This window comes from Volvox carteri, assembly GCF_000143455.1.
Source record: "Volvox carteri f. nagariensis unplaced genomic scaffold VOLCAscaffold_58, whole genome shotgun sequence".
Lineage (NCBI taxonomy): Eukaryota > Viridiplantae > Chlorophyta > Chlorophyceae > Chlamydomonadales > Volvocaceae > Volvox > Volvox carteri.
The window spans coordinates 36,586-62,144 of NW_003307601.1; the positions used below are offsets into that span (position 1 = coordinate 36,586).

General features: G+C 55.8%; 4 protein-coding genes across 4 annotated transcripts; 3 read left to right on the forward strand and 1 right to left on the reverse strand.

Annotated features, from left to right (window-relative positions):
- Window positions 1–9: 9 nt before the first annotated feature.
- VOLCADRAFT_121490 (uncharacterized protein) lies at window positions 10–8,959 on the forward strand (the record flags this gene model as incomplete). The annotated part of the gene is made up of 15 exons (XM_002956106.1): window positions 10–318; window positions 934–1,217; window positions 1,855–1,986; window positions 2,504–2,670; window positions 2,881–3,043; window positions 3,901–3,948; window positions 4,684–4,734; window positions 5,183–5,254; window positions 5,661–5,855; window positions 6,671–6,772; window positions 7,012–7,151; window positions 7,437–7,524; window positions 7,612–7,704; window positions 8,096–8,215; window positions 8,456–8,959. The coding sequence occupies exons 1-15, from the start codon at window positions 267–269 to the stop codon at window positions 8,957–8,959; spliced, it is 2,211 nt and encodes a 736-aa protein (XP_002956152.1). The 5' UTR covers window positions 10–266.
- Window positions 8,960–10,628: 1,669 nt separating this feature from the next.
- On the reverse strand, window positions 10,629–12,959 carry VOLCADRAFT_83511 (uncharacterized protein). The gene is made up of 2 exons (XM_002956159.1): window positions 12,402–12,959; window positions 10,629–12,054 (listed from the first exon to the last, which is right to left on the reverse strand). Exons 1-2 carry the CDS (start codon window positions 12,895–12,897, stop codon window positions 11,720–11,722), a joined length of 831 nt encoding a protein of 276 aa, XP_002956205.1. The 5' UTR covers window positions 12,898–12,959; the 3' UTR covers window positions 10,629–11,719.
- A 2,093-nt stretch (window positions 12,960–15,052) lies between these two features.
- VOLCADRAFT_121492 (uncharacterized protein) lies at window positions 15,053–19,107 on the forward strand (the record flags this gene model as incomplete). The annotated part of the gene is made up of 8 exons (XM_002956107.1): window positions 15,053–15,132; window positions 15,990–16,027; window positions 16,110–16,178; window positions 16,364–16,400; window positions 16,534–16,594; window positions 16,946–17,833; window positions 18,035–18,094; window positions 18,406–19,107. 8 exons carry the CDS (start codon window positions 15,053–15,055, stop codon window positions 18,484–18,486), a joined length of 1,314 nt encoding a protein of 437 aa, XP_002956153.1. The 3' UTR covers window positions 18,487–19,107.
- A 1,271-nt stretch (window positions 19,108–20,378) lies between these two features.
- On the forward strand, window positions 20,379–24,306 carry VOLCADRAFT_97107 (uncharacterized protein; the record flags this gene model as incomplete). Its single annotated transcript, XM_002956108.1, has 7 exons — window positions 20,379–20,468; window positions 20,641–20,823; window positions 21,321–21,506; window positions 21,909–22,090; window positions 22,628–22,933; window positions 23,456–23,657; window positions 24,109–24,306. 7 exons carry the CDS (start codon window positions 20,379–20,381, stop codon window positions 24,304–24,306), a joined length of 1,347 nt encoding a protein of 448 aa, XP_002956154.1.
- Window positions 24,307–25,559: the final 1,253 nt, after the last annotated feature.

The window sequence follows — 25,559 nt, forward strand, 5'->3', positions numbered from 1 at the left end:
CACCGCCAGCATGGAGGCTACTCGGCAGCCCCTCGGCACCAGTCCCAGCATCAACACAGCGCCAACTAGCGCAGAAACGGTTCCACGGCGCAGCCGCAGTAGCAGCAAAGGGGCATCAGGCAGCAGCGGTTCCGGAGTTGCGGCTCACACAGCCCTATCCATGGCGTCGTCAGTGGGCGGCACCGCAACCGCCGCCGCTGCCGTACCACCAGCAGCAGCAGCAGCAGCAGCAGCAGCAGCAGCGGTTGTGGTGGGGGCCCCGGCCGATGGTCGACTGCCAGGCAGCTGCAACAGATCTCATCACTGCCGAAGCCCAAGGTGGGTTTTTAACTGACCATCTGCCGGGTTGGGTATATACATATGAAGGTAGAGCTGGTGCTGCGTAACCCAATTTGGATTTGAATTTCTTAACTTTGAAAATAAACTCCCTGGCGGCCGCCTTCTTGGCCGGAATAACAGCCCCCGCCTGACTGTGCGGGATGGCTGCAGATGGCGCTTAGAGCAGCTGCGTTTGATAGTCTGGAAGTCTTGCCGTAAAATCTTGCAAACAGCTTCCTTTCAACTCGCCGATTCCTCCCCGCCGCACCCGAACCACGTACGTACGTACGTATGTATGCATGTATGCATGTATGCCTCGGCCACCGTTTTGCCATCCGAAACCAGCTCAACCTACCCTTTTTTCTCATCAGCGTCATTATTTGCTATATGGACTCTCCAGCAGCAGCAGCAGCAGTTCGCAGCTTTGGACATCTCAGGCCACAGTTGTTGTTGTTGTTGTTGTTGTTTTCTTAATCCTGCAATATGTAAAAGTCTCCACCCCCGTCCGGATACCCGTGAGCCTCCGTGAGCTTCCAGAACTCCACCTCCACCTGCCCGCGTGTCAAACACACGTGTGTGTTTTTCCCCGGGACTCACCCCTGTCCCCATCCCCAGCTCTGAAGATACGCGCAGCCGACGCAAGAGGCTTCGACCCCGATCCGGCATCCGCGCGCCTCTCCCGCGCCTACCCCCTGGCGGCCGTGGTGGGCCAGGACAATATCAAGCAGGCGCTGCTACTGGGTGCCGTGGACACTGGGCTGGGAGGTATTGCCATAGCAGGCCGCCGCGGTACGGCCAAGTCCATCATGGCTCGCGGCCTGCACGCGCTGCTGCCTCCCATTGAGGTGGTGGAAGGCAGCTTCTGCAACGCGGATCCGGAGGATCCCCGCTCATGGGAGGTGCGTCGGTGGTGGTGTTCCTTCGCAGTATATATTGCAGGGGGAGCGGATAGAGGGAGGGAAAGGGCCTTACATCCCAGTTGGCGTGATTGGGGCGGTTCCTGCCGGTTGGCGGAGATGGCGCAGGTAGAAAGTCGCGATAATTTGTGATTTGGATGTACGGGATTCGTGATCGGGGCGACGGAAGGGAGAAGGGTATGAGGGGGCGTGTGGGGGCCCGGGGAAAAGTGGGGAAGCTGTACGGACGGAGAGATGAGATGGAGAGTAGTGCAGATGGGTTGCATGTGGTGGTAAAGAGGCTGTAGGGATATGCGTGACGAAGGTGAGGGGAAGGAGGAAGAGGAGGAGGAGGACGAGGAGGACGACATATATTTGAGGACGGTTCAAAAAGGGGAGAAATTCAAATAGAAAAAGCTCTGATATCCCCGCTAACACTCCGCCCGCGGCTGCTGGGTGCGCTTCGTTCTGGCCGCGCTTCCCTCCCCAACCTCTGGTCGACGCCCGGTGTTCCATCCTGCCTCTGATCTGGCTGTAATTCCCATGATGTCCTCTTGACCTCTCAACCCATTCCTCTTGGCCCCCTTCCCTGCTACCCTCCCATGACGCGTGTATCCTCCGCGTGCTGTGCCCCCTACAGGCCGGCCTGGCTGGAAAGATCGGCGCGGGGCCCGTCAAGGCCAAGCTGCGATCCGCTCCGTTCGTACAGATCCCCCTGGGTGTCACGGAGGACCGCCTGGTGGGCACCGTGGACATCGAGGCGTCCATGAAGGTACGACAAAGCACGACAACCAGTACTGCAGTACGATAGTAAGGCAACGGTACGGAGGGCGGGGTGACCACTTCCCCCGCTGCAAAGCCTTCCGGAAACACACACACACACACACACCTCCCGGTACTTAGCCCCCTCAGCCATGACCACTACTCCCCCCCCTCCGTCTGCCCCCCCCCTTCCCCGGACTTTTTTAAGTCCCCTGGTTTTTCCCTTTCACATCAATAACTCCCCATTCACCCGTTCACCGTTTCTAGAGGCTCCTCAAACCCCAACAGCCGCCCTTCCAGTAAGCCCCAATGTCCTCCACAATTCCGCCGCCTCCTCGGTCCCCTCTCGCCCCGCCCCCCCCCCCTTCACGGACGCCTTTCGGTCAGTTCTAAGTCTGGTACACTCTTGCCCTGGCAGCAAATTCACTCGTTTGTGGTTCGTCTTTCCCCCCCCTTCTCCCACACTGCGGTTTGCCTGGTTGCACTCTCCTCTCCTCTCCTCTGATGTGTTTCCACCACGTTCTCAGGAGGGCCGCACCGTGTTCCAGCCTGGTCTTCTTGCTGAGGCCCACCGCGGCATCCTGTACGTGGACGAGATCAACCTGCTGGACGACGGCATCGCCAATCTGCTGCTGTCCATTCTGTCGGATGGCGTCAATGTGGTGGAGCGGGAGGGCATCTCGATCAGCCACCCGTGAGTACACAGTCGAGGGTTTTTTTGGGGGGACATGCGATTAAGGGGATGGGTGTTGAATGAGCATATTCAGGTTGTGGCCCTGTCTGGGAGGGGAGAACGGGACTGGGGATGGAAGGAACGGCCCTCGTGCACCCAGCACCGAACCTGCTGACCGCATCCATTCACTCCGTCCCTTCCCGACCCTCCTCCCCCCACCTCCCGACCCAGTTGCCGTCCTCTCCTGATTGCCACGTACAACCCCGAGGAGGGCGCCCTCCGCGAGCACCTGTTGGACCGCATCGCCATCACCCTGTCAGCCGATGTGCCATCTGCCTTCGATGACCGAGTCAAGGCAATCGACGCAGCCATGCGCTTCCAGGACAAGCCGCAGGTAAGCGAGCTTGAGCGAGCTGTGTGCTTTGGTGTGTGCTTTGATGTGTGCTTTGGTGTGTGCTTTGATGTGCGTGTGGATACATGCGTTGTTGAGGGCACCGGGGTTCTGAGGGCAGCTGTCCGGACACGTGGGGGAGGTGGAATGGGTGGACGAGTGGACGTAGTGTTATTATTGCCTCCACGGACATATTGCGCGGAGGGAGGACTACCAGTGGAGGACTCCAGCTGTCCCCTGTTTTCGCGCCCCTGCCGCCCCCCGGCCCCCCCGTCCCTGAGCAGCCGTCGTGGTGCTGTTCTTCATGTCTTTTCCAAAGGAATCTATATTTCCCTTTCTTTTGTTTCAAGCCTGCAGCAGGAGGGGCCTTCGGAATACCAACACCCACATATGCACATCCATACAGACAAACCGTGGAAGTGTGGTGATGGTAGCGGTGACCAGCAGCTGAAGGTAGCGAACATTATGTTGCAGTATCCGGAGCTAAGGAGGGTCTCGATTTGCAGACGCACTGCTACGGCTTAACAAATCGGATAGTTCGAATTAGTTCGACATAATTTTTCTTTTTGAGCGATGAGATATGGGTTCTCCTTATGCGTATAAACGTTATCTTATTTATTTTCCAGATAGATACTTTGGAGAGTAACGCACCGCCAGAAGGTGTAACGCACACGCACACACGATGTAAATATTACCAAAATAAATTTAAATATATTTTAAACTTACCCGTGTGCCATTTTTGCTGATTCCCGCCCGCGTGGCTCGGACCAGTAAGACACACGCGGTGAGAGAGAGCGCATGCGCACCCTCTTGCATCTCGGATTCCGCATTTCCCCTCCCCCTCCCCCCCGAACCCCCAGGAGGTTCTAGACGAGGTTTCGGAGCAGACAGATGCGCTGCGCAATACGGTGGGTGACGGACCCATGGGTCAGCGTGCCCTGCTTTCCCCCACAAGCCCGTATTCCCCACTTCTTGAATCCGCAAGTTTCCGTTTCCGTTTTTCCCCAATAAATACACACATCTCTACACTCATTTTACTAGTTCTAGAACTTACCGACCCGCGGGTTGACTATACTGGTTGAATGTGTGCTCGGTACCTGACTGAGACTGACCCGCGGGTCGTTAACTGGCTGGGAAGTGGGTCTCGATAGCGTTGAACGAGCCATCACGTGGCGACAGCTTATCGCCACATTGGTGCCACATACAGTTTATTGCTGTCCCGCTCATGGTCCGGGAGTCCCGGGCTGCTGCACTCCCTGCGGCTTGGTTCGGTAGACATACATATCTGACCTGTGGGACCCGGGATTGCTCGGTGGCTGGGATGGCAGGATGCGCATTCGAGGCCCGTATGAGCCAAGGCATGAGGCTGCCAGTGGAAAATGACGGACATGGAACATCTTGCTTGCTTGCCTGTCTGTCTGTCTGTCTGTCTGTCTGTCTGTCTGTCTGTCTGTATGAATGCCTCCTTACCCCTCGGGATCTTTGCCTACCTGCCTGGCGCCATCTGGCCCCCCGCCATCCGCGTATCCCGTATATGCGTCCCCTTCAGCCCGCAGCCCAGTGGGTTTCTCCTCCTCCCCCCCCCCCCTTAGCTGACTTTCCTTGCTGCCTTTCTACTCTGTGCCATCTGGTTGGGCACCCAGGTAACCATGGCCCGTGAGTGCGTCAAGAACGTCATCATCACACCCAAGCAGGTGCGTGTGTATCGCATACACGGGGAATATGCTGGGGGAACTGATATCGGGAGGGGTTTTGTGTCGGGGTAAGGGAAAGGGGGAATGTGTATGTCAGTATGTTGTTACAGGGTGGTATAGCTTCACCAGCGGCCCCCTTTCCCTTGGAGGCAGTTCCCTGCTCTCCCCTGCGAGAGGGGCACCCTAATCCATTCACCCCATCCGATGTCTGTATGTGTGTGTGTGTCGGCGGGGAGGGGGGGGAAATACGGGCACGGGGTACGAATCTGCTTGAGGTCCAGGAAGGGAAAGGGAGCCTGTGGACACGGTAAATGATGGTGGTGGGCCTCCTCTTGTGCAAAGCCTGAGCTTCTGAGTCGCCTTAAGTTAGCAAAGCAGCAACAATTCCGTGTGTTGCAAAACGATGCACGGATACTGAGGCCGTACAAATCTGTCGTACAAGTGGCAGGTGTCGTACCTTGTGGAGGAGGCGCGGCGTGGCGGCGTGCAGGGCCATCGGGCGGACATCTTTGCGGCACGGGTAGGGGCTTGTGTGGGGGGGGATTGTACATCTGTACGGCACATATGGAGTAGGAAAAGATACTTTATCATTGAAATGCAAGTGGTCGGCGGTACAGGACCTGCGCTTAAAATGCGCGCTCGCATGTTTGCCTTCCCCACGAACTCAGACCTTTCCCCTCAACCTTTTTTACCCTCTTCCCTCCCCTTTTTTGCCCCTCCATTTGCAAGCCACTCCCTTCCCCCAATCCGTACGAATACGAACGCGCGCTAGCCCTCCATAATCGTTTCGCCCTCCCTCCTCTATCCTTCCGCTTCATGCCCTCGCATCTCCCCGTTCGTCTGTCTGTCTGTCCACCCTGGTCCCCCCCCTTCTTCCTCCCCCCTCCCTCCCCAAACCCCCAAACCCCTCCCCCTCCCGTCCCCAGGTGGCCAAGGCCTGCGCCGCGCTAGAGGGCCGCGAGCGCGTCAACAAGGACGACCTGCGCCAGGCGGTGCAGCTGGTCATCCTGCCCCGGGCCACCATCTTGGACCAGCCGCCGCAGGAGGAGCAGCCACCGCCGCCGCCGCCCCCACCGCCGCCGCCGCCGCAGCAGCAGCAGCAGACGCAGCCCGCCCCGCAGGTCCGTACCCAGCTCGTACCTTTGTTCGTATACGGAAGTAGATGCGTGTGGGCATTTACGTCTGTTTTTATGTGTATATGTATGTGGGTATGTGTGCGCATGTTGCGTTTCTTGACACGTTGTGTTTTCCTTCGCATTCCTTCCCGCTCGTGGCGGCGGGAGGTCGTCGTACCGACCAAATTCTAAAACAGTTAGTGCACACGCATACCAGCGCGCAATACGAAAAGCGAGAAGATGGCGCCAGAAAAGAAGATGTGACGACAGGGCGTGATTAAAGGAGGAAGAGGACGAGGAAGGGGGGGGATGGCGAGCCCGCAAACGGGGTGGTGCGGAGCAGAGCCGCCGTCATAACGTCCACACGGCGAATCGAAAGGGGAAGTTGATTGTGTCGCACGTGTGTGGCAGCACGTAAACCTGCCCCAGCTCCCCCGACTGGGGCCCCGACTTTTCTGTTGATCTCAACGGCTTTTCTGAGTTTCTGGTTTCTCAAGCCCCAAAAGTCCCCTGAGTCATTACGCTGTTTCTCCTTTGGACTTGGCAGTTAGATACTCTTTCGCAACCTAGCTAGCGGGCCATGCGGCCGCGATTTGGCTGCTTCCCGAGTCGCTACTGGTTGTCATTGTTAATTTCTTACAATTTCCTGATGCAGTATGTATCTGTATGTATATTCCTGGAGAATATCGTTTTCTCTATCTCTGGTGTCAGAATCACTCGTCTGTGGTTCGTCTCCCCCCGCTTGAGACCCCCGGGGTTTGGCATGCTACATGCACACAGCGCATCACACGCTACACCCGCCGTACTGCTGTTCCCTTCAGGGCGAAACAGAGGAGCGGCGCAGCAGTGAAGAAGGGGAGGAGGAGGAGGAGGGGAGCGAACACGAAGAGAAGGAGAGCCAGGCGCAGGAGGAGCAGGAAGAGGTCAGTACGGCAGCGGTTAGTAGTAGTTCGTTGTGGTATTGGGAAGGGGTGTTAATCGGAAACGATGGAGATTTATGATGGCTTTTTTTGTGTGACAGTTGACTGTCACGAAGTTCGCTGCTCGACCCTCCGCTCTTCTCTCACACACAGAAGAACTTCAAAGTCCTCATTTAACTTACTTAACTTCTTACGATATCCAATAGCACATGATGCACACGCACACGCACACACCGAAACAGGTGCCACTGGAGTTTATGATTGAGGCGGAGGGCGTCGTACTGGATCCAGCCGTACTGGATTTTGCCCGCAAACAGCTACGGTCGCAAGGCCGCCGCAGCGGGCGGACCAAGGCCATAATCTATTCCGAGGACAGGGGCAGGTATCTAGGGTTATTAATAAAGCTTATAATCTGATTGATGCAAAAAAACTGCTGATTGCGGTTATGGGGACGCCTGGGAACGAGTCCTAGAAAGGGAAGGAAAGCAGGAAGAGGGCATGGATAGGAAGGAGGGAAATCATTTTGGCGGGAAATTCAAAAATCTGTAGCATTTTTTCTTCTTGGTTGGGGTATCCTTTGGAAGGACATCTTCGCGAGAATTTCTTTGCTGATGCCTGATGCCTGACAGAAAACCTCTGCTCTCCGTACGTCGTATTTGTACGGCAGGTACGTCAAGGCAATGTTCCCCAAGGGCAACAAAATTAAACGTCTTGCGGTGGATGCCACCCTGCGCGCCGCGGCACCGTACCAAAAGGTACAGGAAAACGCATATGTACGGAATGGTACCACCCGCCGACCGCCGACGCACCCGCCGAACCTGTGTTGCTCCTAACGTTTGCAGATCCGACGACAGCACTACTCTGCCTCCGGCCAGCCGCCTCGGAAAGTCTACATCGATAAATCTGACCTACGGGCCAAGAGATTGGCACGCAAGGTGCGGCGGTTGGTAGTTGGTAGTTAAGATTGGCGGTTGGTAGGGTTGGCCGTTTCTTCTCCTAAAAGCGTGGACACAGGGGGGGCCACTGTGGCCTTAGTCCCCGATATAACTCCTTTTAACGCTACTCCCTCCTCGTACAGCCTTCTCCCCTCCAGCGCGGCACCCCCGCACCCCCCACCCCGCACCCTAGCTTCTCCGCTGCGGTTCTTCGCCCCTTCCATTCCCTCGCCCTGGCAATGCTTTCATCCGCTCCCGCTCCCGCTCTCTCTCTCCTCCCCGTCCTCTTCCCCCCCTCTCTCCCTCCCTCCCTCCCTCCCTCCCTCCCTCCCCCTCACCCCCCCCCTCACCCCCCCCGTCCCCCCCCCTCGGGCCCCTCCCCCTCGGCCAGGCCGGCGCCCTCGTTATCTTCGTGGTGGACGCCAGCGGCTCCATGGCGCTGAACCGCATGAGCGCAGCCAAGGGAGCGTGCATGAGACTGCTGGCAGAGTCGTACACGTCACGTGACCAGGTACGGACGATGCACGAGCAGGTACTGTTTTTCCACGCAGTTTATAAACGCCTCCTTTAGGCATATCCGTCCTTTGTCATGCTCAAACCAATTCAACAGTTATAGTACCGTACGGAGAGCCGTACATGCGATACCTTGTGGTGTAGAACTTCTTCAACAATGCTCCCCCTGTGTTGTTCTCAAGCCAACGTTTCGTGGTGCCTTGTACGGCAACCGTGTACACGGGGTTTTCCTCTGTAGATCTGCCTCGTGGCCTTTTTTGGGGACAAGGCCCAAGTTCTGTTGCCACCCTCTCGATCTATCACCCTGGCGAAACACCGTTTGGAGACGCTGCCCTGCGGCGGTGGCACACCTCTGGCGCACGGGCTGTACACTGCCGTACATACTGGCTGTACGGCACTTAAATCTCGCCAAGTAGGCCATGTGATGATGGTCCTAATCACGGACGGCCGCGCGAACGTGAGCTTGGCCAAGTCTAACGAGGCCCCGGAGGCGCTCAAACCCGACGCACCCAAGCCCTCCGTTGACAGGCTCAAGGACGAGGTATGCGACATAGCCAAGAAGGCCGCCGTGGCTGGGATCAACACGCTGGTCATTGACACGGAGAACAAGTTCGTGAGCACGGGTTTCGCGGAGGAGATCGCGAAGGCGGCGCAGGGCAAGTACTACTACCTGCCGAATGCATCCGACGCCGCCATCGCGGCAGCAGCCAGCACAGCTATGGCGGCAGCCAAGGCGCTGTGAGGGGCGTGAGGAATGGAGAGGAGAAGCGAGCTGTACAGCGTCTACTATCTTGGGCTGTTGGCCAACACATAGGCTGGCCTAGGAGCTAGCTACCTGGATTCCGATCTCGCCGAGCTAGCCAACCTTGGTGGGTTTCGGAGCCGCTGGATTTCGTTGACTGCAGTGGGTTTCGCACATGTATCTTGATCCCACAAGCACGCTGCAATTCGGGCTCGACTGGACCTCGCTCTATTTAGATTTAGTGGTAGCTGTTGTTGTTATTGTTATTGTTTATTTTACTTTTGGATCTTTGCCCGAAGTCTGAATCTGGTAAATCCTTCGGGTCCAGCTGACGCGTACCATTAGGGGGGGGCCCGTGCGACCGCCCTTGGAAGTTCAAGGAGGGAATCCGACGGACCTGGCGGAGCGATGGCACAGGGGGATGGACACGGAAGGCGGCTATGATTTTCCTTGCACGTATGTCCCTGTACATAGAGGCCCTGGGAACGCCGTGCGTCAAGAAATGTGAGGCGGCAGCGTCATGAGGAGGTAGTCTCGCCTTTCCCCTTCGGCAGGTGTTGCTTTCCTTATTTTGCATAGCTGGCATTTGAGGATCAAAGGGGCCGCTGCCTCGAGCATTTTCCCTTGTTTGTATTTTGTAGGGTTTATTTTGTAGGGTTTTTGCCTGAGCAGTATAATATTGATGACGGCGTGGGTGTCCATTTGCTGTATCGAGGGCTTGCAGTATTTGCCAGCATGGGTTTTCCCGTACACAGCAATCCATGAGACCTTCCCGCAAGCAGAGCTACTAACTTGCAGATGTTGTCGTGCGTGCAGGCCTTTGCATTATACAGAGCACAGTTTTTATATCGTACTTTACGTATTATGCAACCGGGGCGGGTGAGTAGCAGAGCAAAGGCTGTGATGGAAAGGCTGAAGGTAACTACAGCGTTGTATGGTGACTTGGATTATATTGTCTTCTTGCTTCTTACATTAAGGTATTTGTTACGAACATTATGGTGTTGACCGATGTGGTTATGAGGATGCTGTGAGTGGTCTCCATGTACGGCGTGTACGAGGGCGGAAATACTGTCACCGCGTCGGGGCCCGCCGCTTTCCTTGAGGCCGTTGTCCTCGAGGACATAACGATATTTTACGTAGCGGCCCAGAAGCCCCCCACTCTGTACCATTACAAATTACATGCCTACGTACGGAGCATGTCGAGGCTGTCATGGGCCTTGTCTCCGATCAACATCTGTATAGATTGTAAGCAGCCAGCAATTCAAGCCGGCAAGTTGACAGGTACTCTTGGGGCTCCTTCGCCATCTAACGATCCTACAGACCAGTCTTTGGTTTTATGCGGTGACGGTTCCGTGATCGCCAACCATTGTAGGATTGCAGGGTACGGCACTGTTTAGCCTTGTCAACCTGTGTTTTCCCTCCTATCCGTGCTTCTGGTCATTGTATGCTCCAGGGGAACTGTGAAGACCAATGCACAGAAACCCAAGCATCAACAGTTTCTGCGTTTCTCCGTCCTGCTGCTGCTGTGAGGAATAAGCGAGATACATGTACCGTCGACTGCACATGGCTCTGAACATGGACGCTATGTCGACTTGCACGCGTAATACTTGCACGCGTAATACTTGCGCGTAGACAGTTGCCACCAAATCGTCGAGGATGGGGAAAACTGCGGATCCTTGTGGGTTGCATCATCGTGGGCAACGGCATGGCAACGGTTTCCCAAACGCGGAAAACACATGCTGGTTTCTCGGAAAGCACGCGTGCAGATGCAGAAAGGGGCTGCGATGCTGGCGAGCAAACAAGTGTGTATGTGTCCAATGACGTAATTACTTGCAAACGTAGCAACCACCCCGTTTCCCCATAGCCCCATCTCCCGATGTGAAAGGTCGGCAGCAGCGAACTCTACACACAACTACTGAGCCAGACACGCAATGCAATGTAGTGTGGACGACAATGACGGTTGTTGCACTCCATCGACAGGTATGAATCTGTTGCGGTGTTCATGCCCGAAAACAAACCGATGCCTAGATTGAGATGTCCATCGAGGACCTGAGAGCACAAAAGCGAGATGCACCAAGCGCATACCCCAAATAATGGTCCAACGTTCCCAGACACTCGTAAATGCTGCTTTCTTAACAATGTCCTTTGAAGCTCAGCTACTGTTGCCGAGGGAAGGGTAAAGCCCCTACTCCGCGAGGGTATCGGGTGAACGTTCCAATTCAGGGGAGGCTCAGGGATATTTCCGGCACCTACATCAGGCCCCGCATGGCGAATGGCGCATCTCCATGGCATATTAAGCAATGTAGTGTTCATGATATGCGCTTTTCCTGCATACAGCTAATTAGGAACAATCCAGTACCAGCGAGCTGAATATGTATGTTCGCTGGAGCGAAACCGCAATGGAAAAACCTGCAAAGCGGCGGCGGCGTCAAGACACGCCATACTACATACAGATACTACCACTATTTCCATGCCAATGACACACACAGGTCCGCGCCTGCCGACCCACAACCAGCGTGCTGGATGCAGGATCCCTACAGCCGTGCCACCGCCAACTCGACCACGGCCAAACCCACGGCCATACCCAGCATGCCATGCAGAGCACTGCCTGAACGGCTGTCAGAGCAAGCCATTCCAATGTCTGCCGTCGGACTCATAGTGCCCAAAGCCGGCTCCATTTTGGCAGCGGGCATTCCACACAGCCCTCAGCAGCAGAATCGCAAACAGGTTCAGCACAGACGCTCCTCGCAATGCGGTACTTTAGGCCAGGTCGACAGCGAATCCGTACTTGATCGGCTTGCTCAGGTCGGTGGCCTGCAGCTGCAGGGAGCCCGCAACCTTCTCCCCTGAGGCAAGCTTGGTCTCGTACAGCGCCGAAAGCAGGCCGGAGCCGTCGAGCTTCACCTTGGTCAACGCGCCGTTGGACAGCTTGCGCGCATACGCGACTGCGAACGACGTGTCGTTGGAAGCCAGCTTGCGCGAAATCTCGGCGCCAACGGTGCTAGTGGCTGTCAGGTTGTGTGCGAACGACAACTTGAGTGTCTTAGCCTGGTCGGCGAGCAGAGCCGCAACCTGGAAGTCCGGCGCGTGGTACCCTGGCGGGAGCCAACAGCGTGGGAGTACGGGGTTGAAGGAAAGAAAGTTGGTGACGGGAGGCTGAAGAATGAAGCGGGAGAACTGACACTCCAAGAAATGAAATGTAGGAGACGACATCGGTCTTTTAAGTGTTCAGTTAAAAGAGTCCAACGAGGCCAAACTTCATCCAACTTGTTAAAGAACAACTGCGGAACTACAGATTTGTCCCTTGCTCAAGGATTTGGTCGGCACACAACAACCGCACAAAGCGCAGACTCAGCTCCCCATGTCACATCCCACGTGCAGGACTTCGTGCGAGCTGACCTTGAAGACCGATGAGCCCAAATATACAGCAACACTCTCTTACCAAGTGCGACGTTATACTTCGTGAGGGTCGACTTGGCAGTGTCGTAGCTCGTCTCGGCTCCCCAAACGACTGATCGATACCCAGTCGAGGCCGCCAGGTCGACGACAGGAGTTGCGTTCAGGCCAAAGGTACCCTTGAGAGCCACGTAAGGCATGCTATAGTCGATTGTCAGCTTGGCCGTGGAAGGATCAGGCACGACGGCAGAAGTGGAGAGTTTCACTCCGGGAGCCACCTCATTGACTGACGCCGACACCGTAACTTTCCCAGAGGGTTCCGATGCAACATCGATGGAATACTTCTTTGTCGAGTAAGCCGCCTTCACTGCCGCGTCGACCTTATCCGCCTTTTGGATTGCTGAGACAGTGAAGACCACGCCAGAGCTTGTCGAGCTGCTGACTGAAAGCTTCGGGTCAAACTGGAACGTGCCGGTGGCCTTGTCGCCGCCCAGCAGGCCCTTAGCGGCCTTGCCTATATCAGCAAACGCTACCACTGGCATAGTTGATCTCCCGGCACTCGAGGAGTTTAGCAAGGGTAAGGAGTAGAGACGCGAGCTAATTATAATGTAAATGTTTAGGATTTTCTATATAAGCCCTGGTCCTCTTGCGTACAACATCATCGTGTGATTTCACGTTCCGGCCAAGTGCACCATGATTTCGGAGGTCAAGACCTTTGGGGGCATCCTTCTCTAGATTGCGGCTATCCTATCTCAAGGTGGGCTTTTCTATCCACAAGTTGTGCGGAACTTTTATATATTCCTTGTCTACGGTTACACCCCGAGCTCCTATCCTGAGTTTCGCCACCTTTTAAAGGCATGGAAATTCTAGGACAAGCACATGGTTGCAGGTGTTCTTATAGGATTTGGCATTTCCTTCTACGAGTTGCGTCTTCCGTGCCTTAAAGATGCGTGACTCCCGCCATTCAGGTGGCAAACGAGATAGACGTTGAGCTTTGTGCGATAGGATAAATTCCACACACGGTAAAAATTTATCCTTATCGGACCATGGGAGGCTGCCGGAACTCAAGCCGTCGATCGGCCGTGTAGACCCTGTGTATGACGCTTACCCGTCCAAAACCTCTGGGTTCGGACTCACCCTTCTACCCATAGTTACACGTGGCTGGCAGTCATATTAATCATGAACCGTCACCATGCGTGCACGACCGTATGTGTGTTTGCATGCCGTGAAGCGGTACCAACCGTGACGGACGCTGTGCAATTAATACCCATGGCGTAGAAATGGGTGTTAATTGGCTTCCGTTGATGTACAGCGCCGCAGGTTTCCTTGTCAACGTGAGCCATGCCCTGGGCTAGATTACCTATGCGGTCATGGACAACCCGCGTCCGCTTGTCCCGTGGGAACAGGGGATATAATCTGCAGGGTATTTATGCAATAAGGTGCCCAGGAAGGGTGCAATCGTGCACGACGGCGAAGGTGGAGAGGTATTTGGTTACGTCTACGTCATGAAATTTGAACCCTACCTAAGGAGAATTTGCTATGAAATAGCGAACATGTCATAAAAATGTAAGCTCGGCTCTTTTGGTAGTCAACTCGGCTGGCAGACAGCCGTGCTAGGTCATGCTCATTGGCCATCGCCGTACGGTATGCGGTAGAAAGTACTTGGGCATTCAGTCGTCAGTCGTCAGGCGATGCGTGCCTGTGCTAGATCACGCATAACTTTACGCTCTACGCGCCGTCGCTCATTAACCCTTTGAAGTCGTTGCGTTAAAGTTGAAGTTTGTATCGTGCCTTGCGTTGCTGGTCCAGTCATGGTACACGACTGGTCAACGGGCGGCTAAGGGGCTCAGTATGGGAGTCTATGCGGCCCTAGGGAACATACTTGAAGTGCCGTTCCGCAAGTTTCGGCGCGTGCAACGGCTATTTAATTTTGCACCACACAGCTTGTTGCGGGTCTTCCTGAATTACAGGCGTTTGTGGGTGAGCGTTCCTTACCCTCCTCAAGGTCACTGTTCACGTGGACGCTCATGTTGTAAGCTTTGACCTGAGGGCTGCAATTGTGTATACGCGCAGAGGACTGAGTTTGGTTTGTTCCCCATGCTGCTTGCAGGGAACGAGCCGAAACGGAAACCTGCGGAAATAGGTTTCGTCACGCTTTCCGCAGCGAAGCCCAGATTGGCGGAAATGCGGAAAGAGAATCCGCATTTCAGCGTTTGCTGTACGGCGGAAAGTCAAAAACAGATTCCAGGCATGCGTTTGCCATTTAAAGACTGCGTTTTACACTATGGAGTTATTAGATTAAGTCAAATGTCAGCAACCACTGGCCCCGACCTGGGGGCTGCCGAAGTCATAGAGATTGACTGTGTTTCTGCTCAGAAGAAGGGTGGAAGGCCCGTTGACGACGTTTGGAAACATTTTGATAGAGGTCCTTACGACAAGAGCAAGAACTGCTAAGCAACCTGCAAGGGCTGCCGTCGCCACTGGAAACGTGCTCGCCTTCCTGAAATCCGCTTGCACCTTGCCGCTTGCACCTTTGACATACCGAACGGGCCGGACGGTTCGTGTGGGTCACTGCTCCGCAACGGACAGGGAGACGATTATTATTCAGTGTTTCAGGGCTCCCCGGGCCCTTACCCCATGTAACATATGAGTGGCAATTTCTGAGCATCCCAGAGCAATCCGACAGCCAACAACACTATGGGGGTGGTATACGATAGGGCTGCTCAGGCCTGGGGTCTCAGGGTTCAAAGAGATGCGGGCTGCTTGAAGGGGGCAGGGTGAACACCGTCAAGGGTGTGGGCACACAATAGTTGATCGCTTGGCCCCCGCCACCCCCACGTTTAGATGGCTCTACCTTCGAGCACAATTGGAAACCACCAGATTCTAGAACCCACCGGACAGAACCGCACTGCCACAAGCCTTGTTTCCTGCAACTATACCGTACTTCGTACTTCGGCATGTTCAACGAACTGCACAATCAGTAAGACTGTATACTCTTCCGATTGTGCATGTTGTGTTTAATTCCCGTCGAGCTTATCTTCGCCTGCGTAGCTAGTTTCTCTTACTGTACGACATTGTTTCGCCAGCCTCAAGCTCATACCAGAGTCGATGATTATCCGACATACATATATGTTGTTTAGACAATTATGTTTTGGTAAAGGTGCAGCGGTATAACTCATAACTGAAGAACCAAGAAAATTTGGCAGCTTCGAGTCTCCGCCCACTTGTGTCTAGAGGATCCTTCTGCCTAAGGATGATAAGATTGTACCTAGGATAGACAGTAAATAAAGTTTAGCGCGAGTTCGGCATACCAGTCCTCTTGACACACCAAGGTCTTCCGGCTTAGGCCGGACCCAGGAGAGCAAGGCAGGGATGGGCTGCGGCGCTAGCAAAGGTAACACTGTACATAACATCTGTTGCACTGATTTATGAAGCGCCCTTTTTTACCCCGGCTTATGGTTTCTTTTCCTTGCTGAAATAGGAACAGAAGGCATTGCACCGTCAACAACACAACCTCCTGCGGCACCAAAGACCGAATTTACGCCGGAAACAAAGCCAAGGCAGGTCGCATGCTGCAGCCTGTCCGACCGTTAGTTTCCCTTTCTCATGTTCTACCGGCGCTTCCCCGCTGCAGGCCTGTAGCTGAGCCTGAGGGACTCGTCAAAGCGAAAGGTATGTTGTTGGTGGCGTATGGTGCCGCAGGAACGATTTTAAGTTACCTTCACCTGGCCACCTTGCGACTTTGGTCCCGCAGAGTCCCCAGAGTCTGCTGCCAAAAGAGTGGACGGGGCTGCGAAAAGCGATGTCATAGGTACCGATGGCAGTGAGGACACGACCCTAGTCAAGCCGTTAGCTGTAAGTCTTTTCAACGCCGGGGATGTCGCTGACAAGCCGTGGGGCCTCAAGTATTTAAGGACGGACTAAGCGTTATCCTTACGCTGCAGGGCAAAGAATCAACGCCAGAGCTGTCAGCGGCAGTGATTCCCCCTCCCCCGGTCACACCCCCAGCGGCTGCTAAGAAGCCCCTGTTCCAGACTGTCGACACGTAAGTTGCCGCCATCGGGGGTTAAGCACGGAGCCCTTATCCATTTATGTCTTTTAACCGTGCTACCGCTCAGTGACTCGAGCTCTGACCTCGAGATGTTGACTTAACGTGTCCTCCCCTTGAATATGCGCAGGGCCAATCTCGGGGACGCAGCTGCGGCTGACAGCACCGAAGCGTCCTATTTCCCTGCGCAGGTGACTGTCGCGCGTAGGGCAGGGTTACCAGAAAGGGGGATTGGGGGAATGGGAATTTCCCGGTGCATGTTTTGGGATCCGGGCCGGGCTGCTGTAGCTGAGAATGATGTAAAACATGGCAATTAACAGGCTGGAAAAGGACTTGGCGAAGGTACAATGGCGTTTTTTTAGTGCGATCCTTGGTTTGTACTGCGACCCACATCTCGCACTGTTTGACAATTCGCTTTTGCCATACCGGTATTTAGAAACGGGCCGCATGGCTAGGACGAGTTGCCGGCCGCGTGAGCCCCAGCCGTGCGCTGTGAGACCAGCCAGCAACCCCAACCCCCAACCCCGCCATGCCTTTTACAGGTCGCCCTGAATGTTGGCGGCAGCGGTGGAGGATATCGCCAGCAGTCTTGGCACCCGCAGCAGGACAGCGTGAAGGCCTTTGACCTTTCACAGTCCGCCTCGCTCGAGCAAGCCGCACCAGCACCCCCACCACCAGACGCAGCAACCCCTGCGGTCCTGCGTTCGTCAACCTCTTCCCGGCAGCTACAGCCGCTGCCGCAGCAACAGCAGCTGCAACTGCAGCAGCTGCAGCAGCAGCCCTCGTCACGTGTGCTGCCATCTCTCCAGGGCCAGCCGCTTACAGAGTCTGGGCCGGAACCAGCATCGACGTCCTCCCCTTTGGCGGCGCAGCCTGCAGCAGCAGCAGCGCCTTCCGCGGATGATCCCTGGTCAAGCCTTCAAAGCACTTACCGCATTCGGGATCCCCAGCAGGCGGCCAAGGTTGAGTCCACGCGCAGCCGGGAAGCAAGCAGCAGCCGCGATGCGGGGCGGGAAGTGCTCGTACTTGGTGAAGATGATGACGATGAGTTTGGCAAAGCTCGCGGCGGCACGCTGAACTCCACCGCCAACTCCGCCATGAACCGCACTTCTGGTTTCGGAGCCCGGCCGCCGGTGAACCTGCCGCCGCCGCAGTTTGGGTCGGGTCCCAAGAAGGGCGGCTGGGGCAGCGGAGCTATGGCGCAAGCGGGCGAGCTAATGATCGGAGAAGACGACTGGCTAGTCAATGACCGTCCACCGGGCTCGGCGACGGGGAGCGGAAAGTTGCCGGCGCCACAGCGGCAGCAGCAGCAACAACAACAGGCGGTACTGTCGTACAACAGCCGAGCTAAGATGGTGGTTGAGGAGGAGGAGCGGCATGCGCCGGTGACGCTCAAGGGGCCCGCACCGCCGCCCAAGAACAAAGCGGCGGTAAGAGGCGCGTTGACGCCGGGCTCAGTCTTAAGGATAGCTTAAGGATTAGTAATCCAATGAAGTCCAACCTATAGGCGATTGCTTTTGTAACGATAGGCGGATGTCGCCTGGGGTTGTACAAGTGCATGTCCCTAACATTGTAAGCCTGCAAAGTCCACACAAGTTTGCTTGTCAACCCAATTTGGACTGTCGTTGCAGGAGGATGTGATGTGTGAGGACGTGGAGGATGTGGACATGCTGCTTGAGTCCGAAATGGAGGTGAGTCTACAAGGGGTGGAGGAGGGAAGACGGCGGGAACATTAGGCGGCAGTTGTGTGCCCAGATCAGGTCAACTGACGGCGGCTTGCCCTGGTGTTGCGTGCAGCTTGAAAATAGTCCACACATGTAATGGGTAATGGAATCACACGCGGCGGACGGAAAAGCACACCCGACCCGCGCTGCAGAAACCCATCCAACCGGCAGCGGAGTCCAGCGCCATGAATACGCTGGTGCTGGTGTTGAAGTAGATGGAGCCAACGGGCGAAGACGAGCCCCTATTCCCCCACCACCATTCTTGACCCGCCCCGCAGCGGCAAGGGCTGAGCAACAAGTCCCTGGCCAGCAAGCTGGCAGCGTATGAGGCGCAGTTCAAGGACGAGGACGACTACTAGATGACCGCCTGGCAGCCGCGTCGTTGCTCTGCCTGTGTCGCGTCGTTGTTAATGGACGGCGGGTTGTTCCTGGAGAGCCTACTTACCTGGGGAGGCTGGGTCATCTTGAGCTACAACAGTGAATAACAGTGGTTATCATGCTGGTCAGTTGGTGGGCCTGGTGAGCCTGGTCAGCTGGTGAGCCTGGTCAGCTGGTGGGCCTGGTCAGCTGGTGGGCCTGGTCAGTTGGTGGGCCTGGTGAGCCTGGTCAGCTGGTGAGCCTGGTCAGCTGGTGGGCCTGGTCAGCTGGTGGGCCTGGTCAGCTGGTGGGCCTGGTCAGCTGGTGAGCCTGGTCAGCTGGTGGGCCTGGTCAGCTGGTGGGCCTGGTCAGCTGGTGGGCCTGGACTACTCAGATTTTGGAGTACCGGAGTTCGGTTGGGAAAAACGATCCCTTCACAACTTTACTGGACAACTTCATGGCCACAGGCCGCAGGTCTGCTAATTATACTAAGAACCGATGGTGATGGTGCCAAAGCTGAGCGATAGCTGAATTTGGTGTGTTTTGTGTGTGACTGTTCTCGCCTCTGCAACGAGGACAAGGGAGGAAATGGGAATCGCGTATGTTTGGGGGGCAGCCTGGCGGATAGATCTGGACAGAGGGGCATTGCATTGTTGCACCTGGGGAGGGAGAGGCATGCAACTCATAATGAAGCGGTGGGAAAGGTAAAGCAGAGGGCAGCAGAACGACGGGACAGCGGCGTGGCACTGGAAGACTGTGCCCAATGCGTGGGTGCTGGATGCTGAAATGGGGGCTATGAGCTGCTGGTAATAGCTGCAACGAGCATTGGCGCGCGGGGCGCCGGGCCGCCGGGGATGGTGATGAACCTTGAAGGCCCCATTGCGATGTTTCTGTCGGCAGTGGGTTTGTCTATATAAGGCCATATACGCGCGTGCAAACCATACATAGCAAGGTGAGTGCTGTTCTACATGTGCATTTTGTGGCTTTGCTGTGGCGTCGAAAATGTATAACCTTTCAGTATATATAATTGTATTGGAGATGCCCGCATGTGATTGGAGCATAAGGGAGTTCATGTGATGGGAGCAACGTAAGGGGGCCGGAATTGAACACCATAGGGGGGCATGCGGTTTGAGGACAGCGTAAGGGAGCCGGCATGTCACGGCTTCAGGCATGTGGCCTGGTAGGAGACCGCTCTTGCCGTGCGTGGCATATTCGTCCTGTGTGTTCTTGCCATGCTGTTTTATGTCTAAGCAAAATATGCCTGTATATGTTTCAATGTTGTAGACTTCGTCGGGCAAGCTTGTTCTGCCAGTCGGTGTAGGAAAATGTCCCCTGCTGGTTGCATGGCATGCGTGCGCCGGTCAAGAAGTGGGAACGGTTTTGCTAGGGGAAGGCTTTAACGTATGGGCGGACTCAACGAGTCATGCGAGCGACAACGGATCGATTACGCTGTGTGTTTGCTTTATGTGTATATAACCATGGGAGTCTTGCAAGTTTTTTCCCTCTGGCCTCCGTGTTATTAGTGAGTTTAAAATGACCAGGAATTCCCGGCTGGGCAATGCCGGATTTAGCTGGGTTGGGCCACGCCGATAGGAAATGTAACGAAGTCAAGATCGACCTCCAATCTATGCAGAAGATAAATGATTGCTTTTCAATTACTATGCTTGGTTACCTGGCATGTATCTTGGACCAACACCGTTGCAGAAGCAAATGTACGATCCCAGTCTGGCGTTGGATAGGACTACGACACAACAAGGCATGTAAACTCTGACATTCGGATTTGTCTATAATACAGAGTGGCGTTTACAGTAATGAAATTGGTTTGCGTCCGGGTAACGTGCAACAGTGCACCTTTTCGTTAAGCTTTCGTTAAGCCAGCCAAACGCCTACCCTTATGGCTCGCAAAAAGATTCGCGAGTATGACGCTAAGCGGCTATTGAAAGCTCATATTAAACGCTTGGCGGGCCTTGATCTCCCTATCCAGGTGCGCGCGGAATGCGATCCTTGCTTCTTGCCTAAGGCTTGCATCTGTGTCCCCGCAGCTGAAGGTCAACAAAATGCCATCCTCAACCTAAATGGTTTATTCCAGAGAAGCACCATGATTGGCAGTCTCACGTGTACCTGGTTCTAACCGTAACCGGTGTCGCATGAAACAGGTTGTGCAGTTTACAGCTGCCAGCAACCCGTCGGACCTGCTCAATGAGAATCCATGGCTGGGGAACACCCGGCTTGTAGTCAAGCCCGATATGCTTTTCGGCCAGCGTGGAAAGAACGACCTGGTTGGCCTTAACCTGGACTTCTCACAGGCAAGCACAATGTGCTTTCCTTCAGCGATTTGGGTCAGATGGAAATCACTGTATGGCGGAGGGGTCCTGGGGGGCCTCAAATCCCGGGCCGAGCACGTTCTCAGGCAGCTGCGGGAGACATCAGACTCGAGCTCAAGACGCCTTGCCGTCCTGCGCATACAATCCTATACTCCGTTCACCCTACCAGCCGTCCAAGGCGCAATTAACCGCGTACAGCGAAGAATCACGCAATTCCATAATTGCTTAATTGCAAAGAAAATGTGCGCGCTTCGCTTTCCCCTTTCCCGCACGTGAGCGCATCTGCTTTCCCCTTCCACACACGGAGACACACACAGCCATGAATTGAACACAACGTGTGAACATCGCGTAGCCCTCACGGACACAAACGTCGCGCACCATCTCTCAAAATTTCCACCATATATTCTCTACCTATCACGCCTGCCCCCCATCCTCCATCGCCGACTCCGCCGCGGACTCCTTCTCCTTCTCTCCTCCTCTCCTCCTCCCCGCCTGGGCCCTTGCCCCCACAGGCCATCGACTTTGCGACGCAGCGCCTGAACCGCACCGTGACCGTCAACGGCTGCACCGGCCCCATCACCACGTTCCTCATCGAGCCGTTCGTGGCCCACGAGGAGGAGTTCTACTTGTCCATCACCTCGACACGCAACGGATGGGAGGTCTCATTCTCCGAGGCGGGTGGCATCCACATTGAGGAGGTGAGGGCGAGGGCGAGGGGGGAATTGGGGGGGTTATCTTGGAGTTGTGGGGTTTTGAAAGGGACGCGCAGTTATGGGGCCCGGGACATGACGCCCCGCAGGGGTTGACGTTTTCGTTTCTGGGGAATAATAAAAAAGCACCATTGACTCGAGATTCGACACAGATGCAGAGGGGAGGAGGTAATGGAGGCGGCAGGGGTTTGGGGGTTGAGGGCAACGGCAGTTGTAGGAGACCGCTGCCGCTCTCTGCATCCTCATCCCGACAACGGTTCCCCTCTCCAACATCCACCTCCCGTCGTCCGCTTTCACGTTTCTAAACCCGTCCTTCAAGTTCTCCGCCTCCTGACGAAATCATCGTTGTCCCTTCCTGCGTACCCTCTTGTCGTACATATTCGTAAACAGAACTGGGATAAGTTGCGCACCGTCGTGTTGGACACAACGGACTGTCCCCTGGACTCGGCTCGTGTGGCCCCCCTCATCGCCGGACTGCCCCTGGAGCTAAAACCCGCCCTGGAGCGATTCATCCTGGCAGCGTTTGCCGTATTTAACGACCTGGACTGCACCCTGCTGGAAATGAACCCATGGTGCGCGTATGTGCGCGCGTGGCGGCGGCGTGGGGCAGAGCTGGGGGGAAAGACGAACCACGAACGAGTGAAGCTGCTGCCAGGGCAAGCGGGGGGGAAAGGGGGAGGTAAAAGAGAGGTCGGTGCTGTGTAGTGTAGGAGGGGGTTGTAGGTGCAGCAGTCGAGATGCAATTCACCACTCGGCTCTTCATCGAGGGCGCGTGTGAAGGCTCTGATCGATCGCTCCTACGTCCCGAAGACCGCACCCATCATGGACCGTCATTTCCACACGCATACACACGCATACACACGCATACACACGCATACACGCACGCTACCCCCTTGTTGATCCCTTGGACTTCGCACATCCCCGCATAACCCCGCATAACCCCGCATAACCCCACATAACCCCACATAACCCCACATGCCCGGGCACGTGTTGTCCGCGTGCTCAACACCATACCATCAGACCCCCTCCGGCTCATCACTCCCGCCATTCTCTTCTTGAAACGACTCCCGTCCCCGTCCCCGTCCCCGTCCCCGTCCCTTTCCCGCCAGGACCCTAGACGCCTCGGGCCAGCCCTTCCCCCTGGACATGAGAGTGGAGCTCGACGACACCTCCAAGTACCGCAACGGTCCCAAGTGGAATGTGGGCGACGTGGAGCTGGAGTTCCCGCTTCCCTTTGGCCGCTTGCTGACCCCCGCCGAGGAGGCGGTGTCGGCGCTGGACGAGGCCACGGGCGCCTCGCTCAAGTTCACTGTGCTCAATCCGGCGGGTCGCGTGTGGCTGATGGTGGCGGGCGGCGGCGCGTCGGTGATTTACACGGATACGATTGCAGATCTAGGGTTTGCACAGGAGCTTGGGTAAGAGGACATGACATAAAAGATGAGTGATGGCCGAGTTTGTAGGCGATGTAGGCGATGTGGTGTGGTCGGGTGTTGGCGTGAGGGTTCGAGTCGCTTTTTGTTGTTGGGAAAGGTGTTTTGAGGAAGTGGGGCGAGGGGTGGTGAGGGTCCTTATTTTGTTTATGTGGGAGGAGGGAGGGGAAGGTGTGGGGGGACTGGGGAGGGTAGGGGAAGGCTTGTTGCCAGTTATCTTCTCTTCCTTCCTTTCTTTTTCCACCCTTTCCATGCATCCCTACCCCTATCCCGCTTCCCCCTCCCCCCTCGAACCCCTTTGCCATGCCGCCCGTTCCATGCACATCCCTATCCCGCCTCCCCCTCCCCCGTCGAATCCCGCTGCTACACCGCCCGTGGCGACCGTCCATGGGGACCGGCCCCCTCCCACTTTTACCTCCCCCCCGCCCCCGGCCCTGCCCCCGGCCCCGCCCCTTGCATTTGTGACGGGAACTTGAACCATGTTTTGTAACTGTGACCACGGCGCAGCAACTACGGTGAGTACAGCGGCGCGCCCAACACCTCCGAGACGTACCAGTACGCTCGTACTGTACTGGACTGCGCCACCGCCCACGCCGACGGCCGCGGGCGGGTGCTGCTCATCGGCGGCGGCATCGCCAACTTCACTGACGTGGCAGCCACCTTCACCGGAATCATCCAGGCGCTCAAGGAGAAGAAGGCGGCGCTGCAGGTACGCTGTTTGAAAGCCCACCGTGCCTTTCCATTGGAAAAAACCAACGTGGTGGGGCGGGGCCAGGGCCGGGAATGGAGCCGAGGCCTGCTCTGCTAGAAAGCTGCAAGCTGGAGCGGGCTGGGAGCTGAGGTAAAATAGGCATTTTACTGCGGCAGGTAAGTAGGGAACCCAAATCGCGTCACGTCATTAGCAGGTAGTCCAGGGTAATCCCGAACCCGAAAAAAATTCTTAACTCGTCCTGCTGATGATGATCAAGTCGCGATTTCTTTATTTATTTAGGGTCTCTCTTTGCGCGGGTTTGCGGTGCCAGCGGTGTTGTGTCGTCAGGTAAAACATTATCTGTGCATATATGTATGTAGTCGCCGCCACTTGGTAATGATAACTCGGCACCCGTATCAACACACACACACTCACTCACTCTCTCTCTCTCTCTTGTCCGCCTATTCAGGCCGCCAAGGTGCGTATCTTTGTCCGTCGCGGCGGTCCCAACTACCAGAAGGGTCTGGCCCTGATGCGCAGCCTGGGAGATGAACTGGGAGTGCCCATTGGCGTGTACGGTCCAGAGAGCTCCATGACGGGTATTTGTGCCGAGGCCATCGACTACCTGAAGCAGCAGGATGGGGCCGAGGTGACGGCGACGGCGTAGGAGGATTGACGAGCATGCGTGGCCGTTCAGGACGTCTTGGTTTTTTAAAAACAAAAAAAACTCAGCAAAGGGGTTATGTTATTGGGGATTGATTCAGATTTTGGGTTAAAGGAAGGAAGGAGAGCGGGAACAAACGTGCGGAGTACGTCGCAAAAGGGGGCGTCGAGATGTGCGGAAAGGGGCACCCGTGGGCGGGATGTTCTAAAACCACTGCCTTTGGTAGGAGGGGAGTGTAGCTAGGATAAAACCAGCACGCTTTTGACTAAGCCGGCATAAAAGCAAGAGCCGGCATAAAAGGAATTGGGGAAAAGGTCGCCGGCTTGCCCATGAGGCATGCTGCGTACGACACGTACGGCACACGGGTCTGGACAAACCGATGGAGGGGGGGGGCGGGAGCAGCGTTGCTTATAGAGGAGGCGGGGGAGTGGCGGCACGGGGGTGGGGCGGCCGTCTGAGGCCAACAGCCTTGCGCAAGGTACGGCATTGTTCGCCCGTATGTTACAGCCACGCGGGAGGAACGGGCACGAAATATGGGGGAGTTAGTGCGCGGCGTCATTCCACGCACGCAAAGATCCATGCATGTGGCACGTCAGCACATCAGCACTACTGCACGCGGGATGCATATTGCACACGGCGAAGGTGAGACGTTTGTTTGTCAAGGTCAAGGAAAGAGCAGGGGGATAGAAGCAGCATGGCTCTTGTGTGGATTGTGTATTTTTACACTTTTTTGTGTCAGCCAGACACAGCAAGGCCAGACACAGCTGAATGTGCGGAATGTGTGTAATGCTAAATGCGGTGGTGGTGCTACGTTTGGTGCGATTTCTCGAGCTTTTTGACCGACCAAGCCTTTTCCTTCTAGTCGCCCGGAAGGGCGAGTCCGTGCGGCACTACTCCCCTGTGGGATTCTTAATCAGCAGCTCAGCTGAGTGTGCAGTCACCTAGCAGGTGTGTGGGTGGTTCGTGATGAGTGGCGGCCTATATATATACATATACAGGGTACGGAGATATAGCGGTACGGAGATCTGCCCCTCCTCTACACGTGCAGCACTGGTGTGCCTTGTTGGCGAGTTCCGTATGTTCCGGCCATTGGACAAATCCCAATTGACCTGAACACGCGACACGGATCTGTTATGGGCTCTCCCCGGTATGAGCTGACGTTTTTTTAATGTAAGGCTCTGCTATCTTGTAATTTGTAACTTGTAAGGCTGCTGTCGAAGAAGCCCCATCCCGCCTGACCAGTACCTGGCCCAATC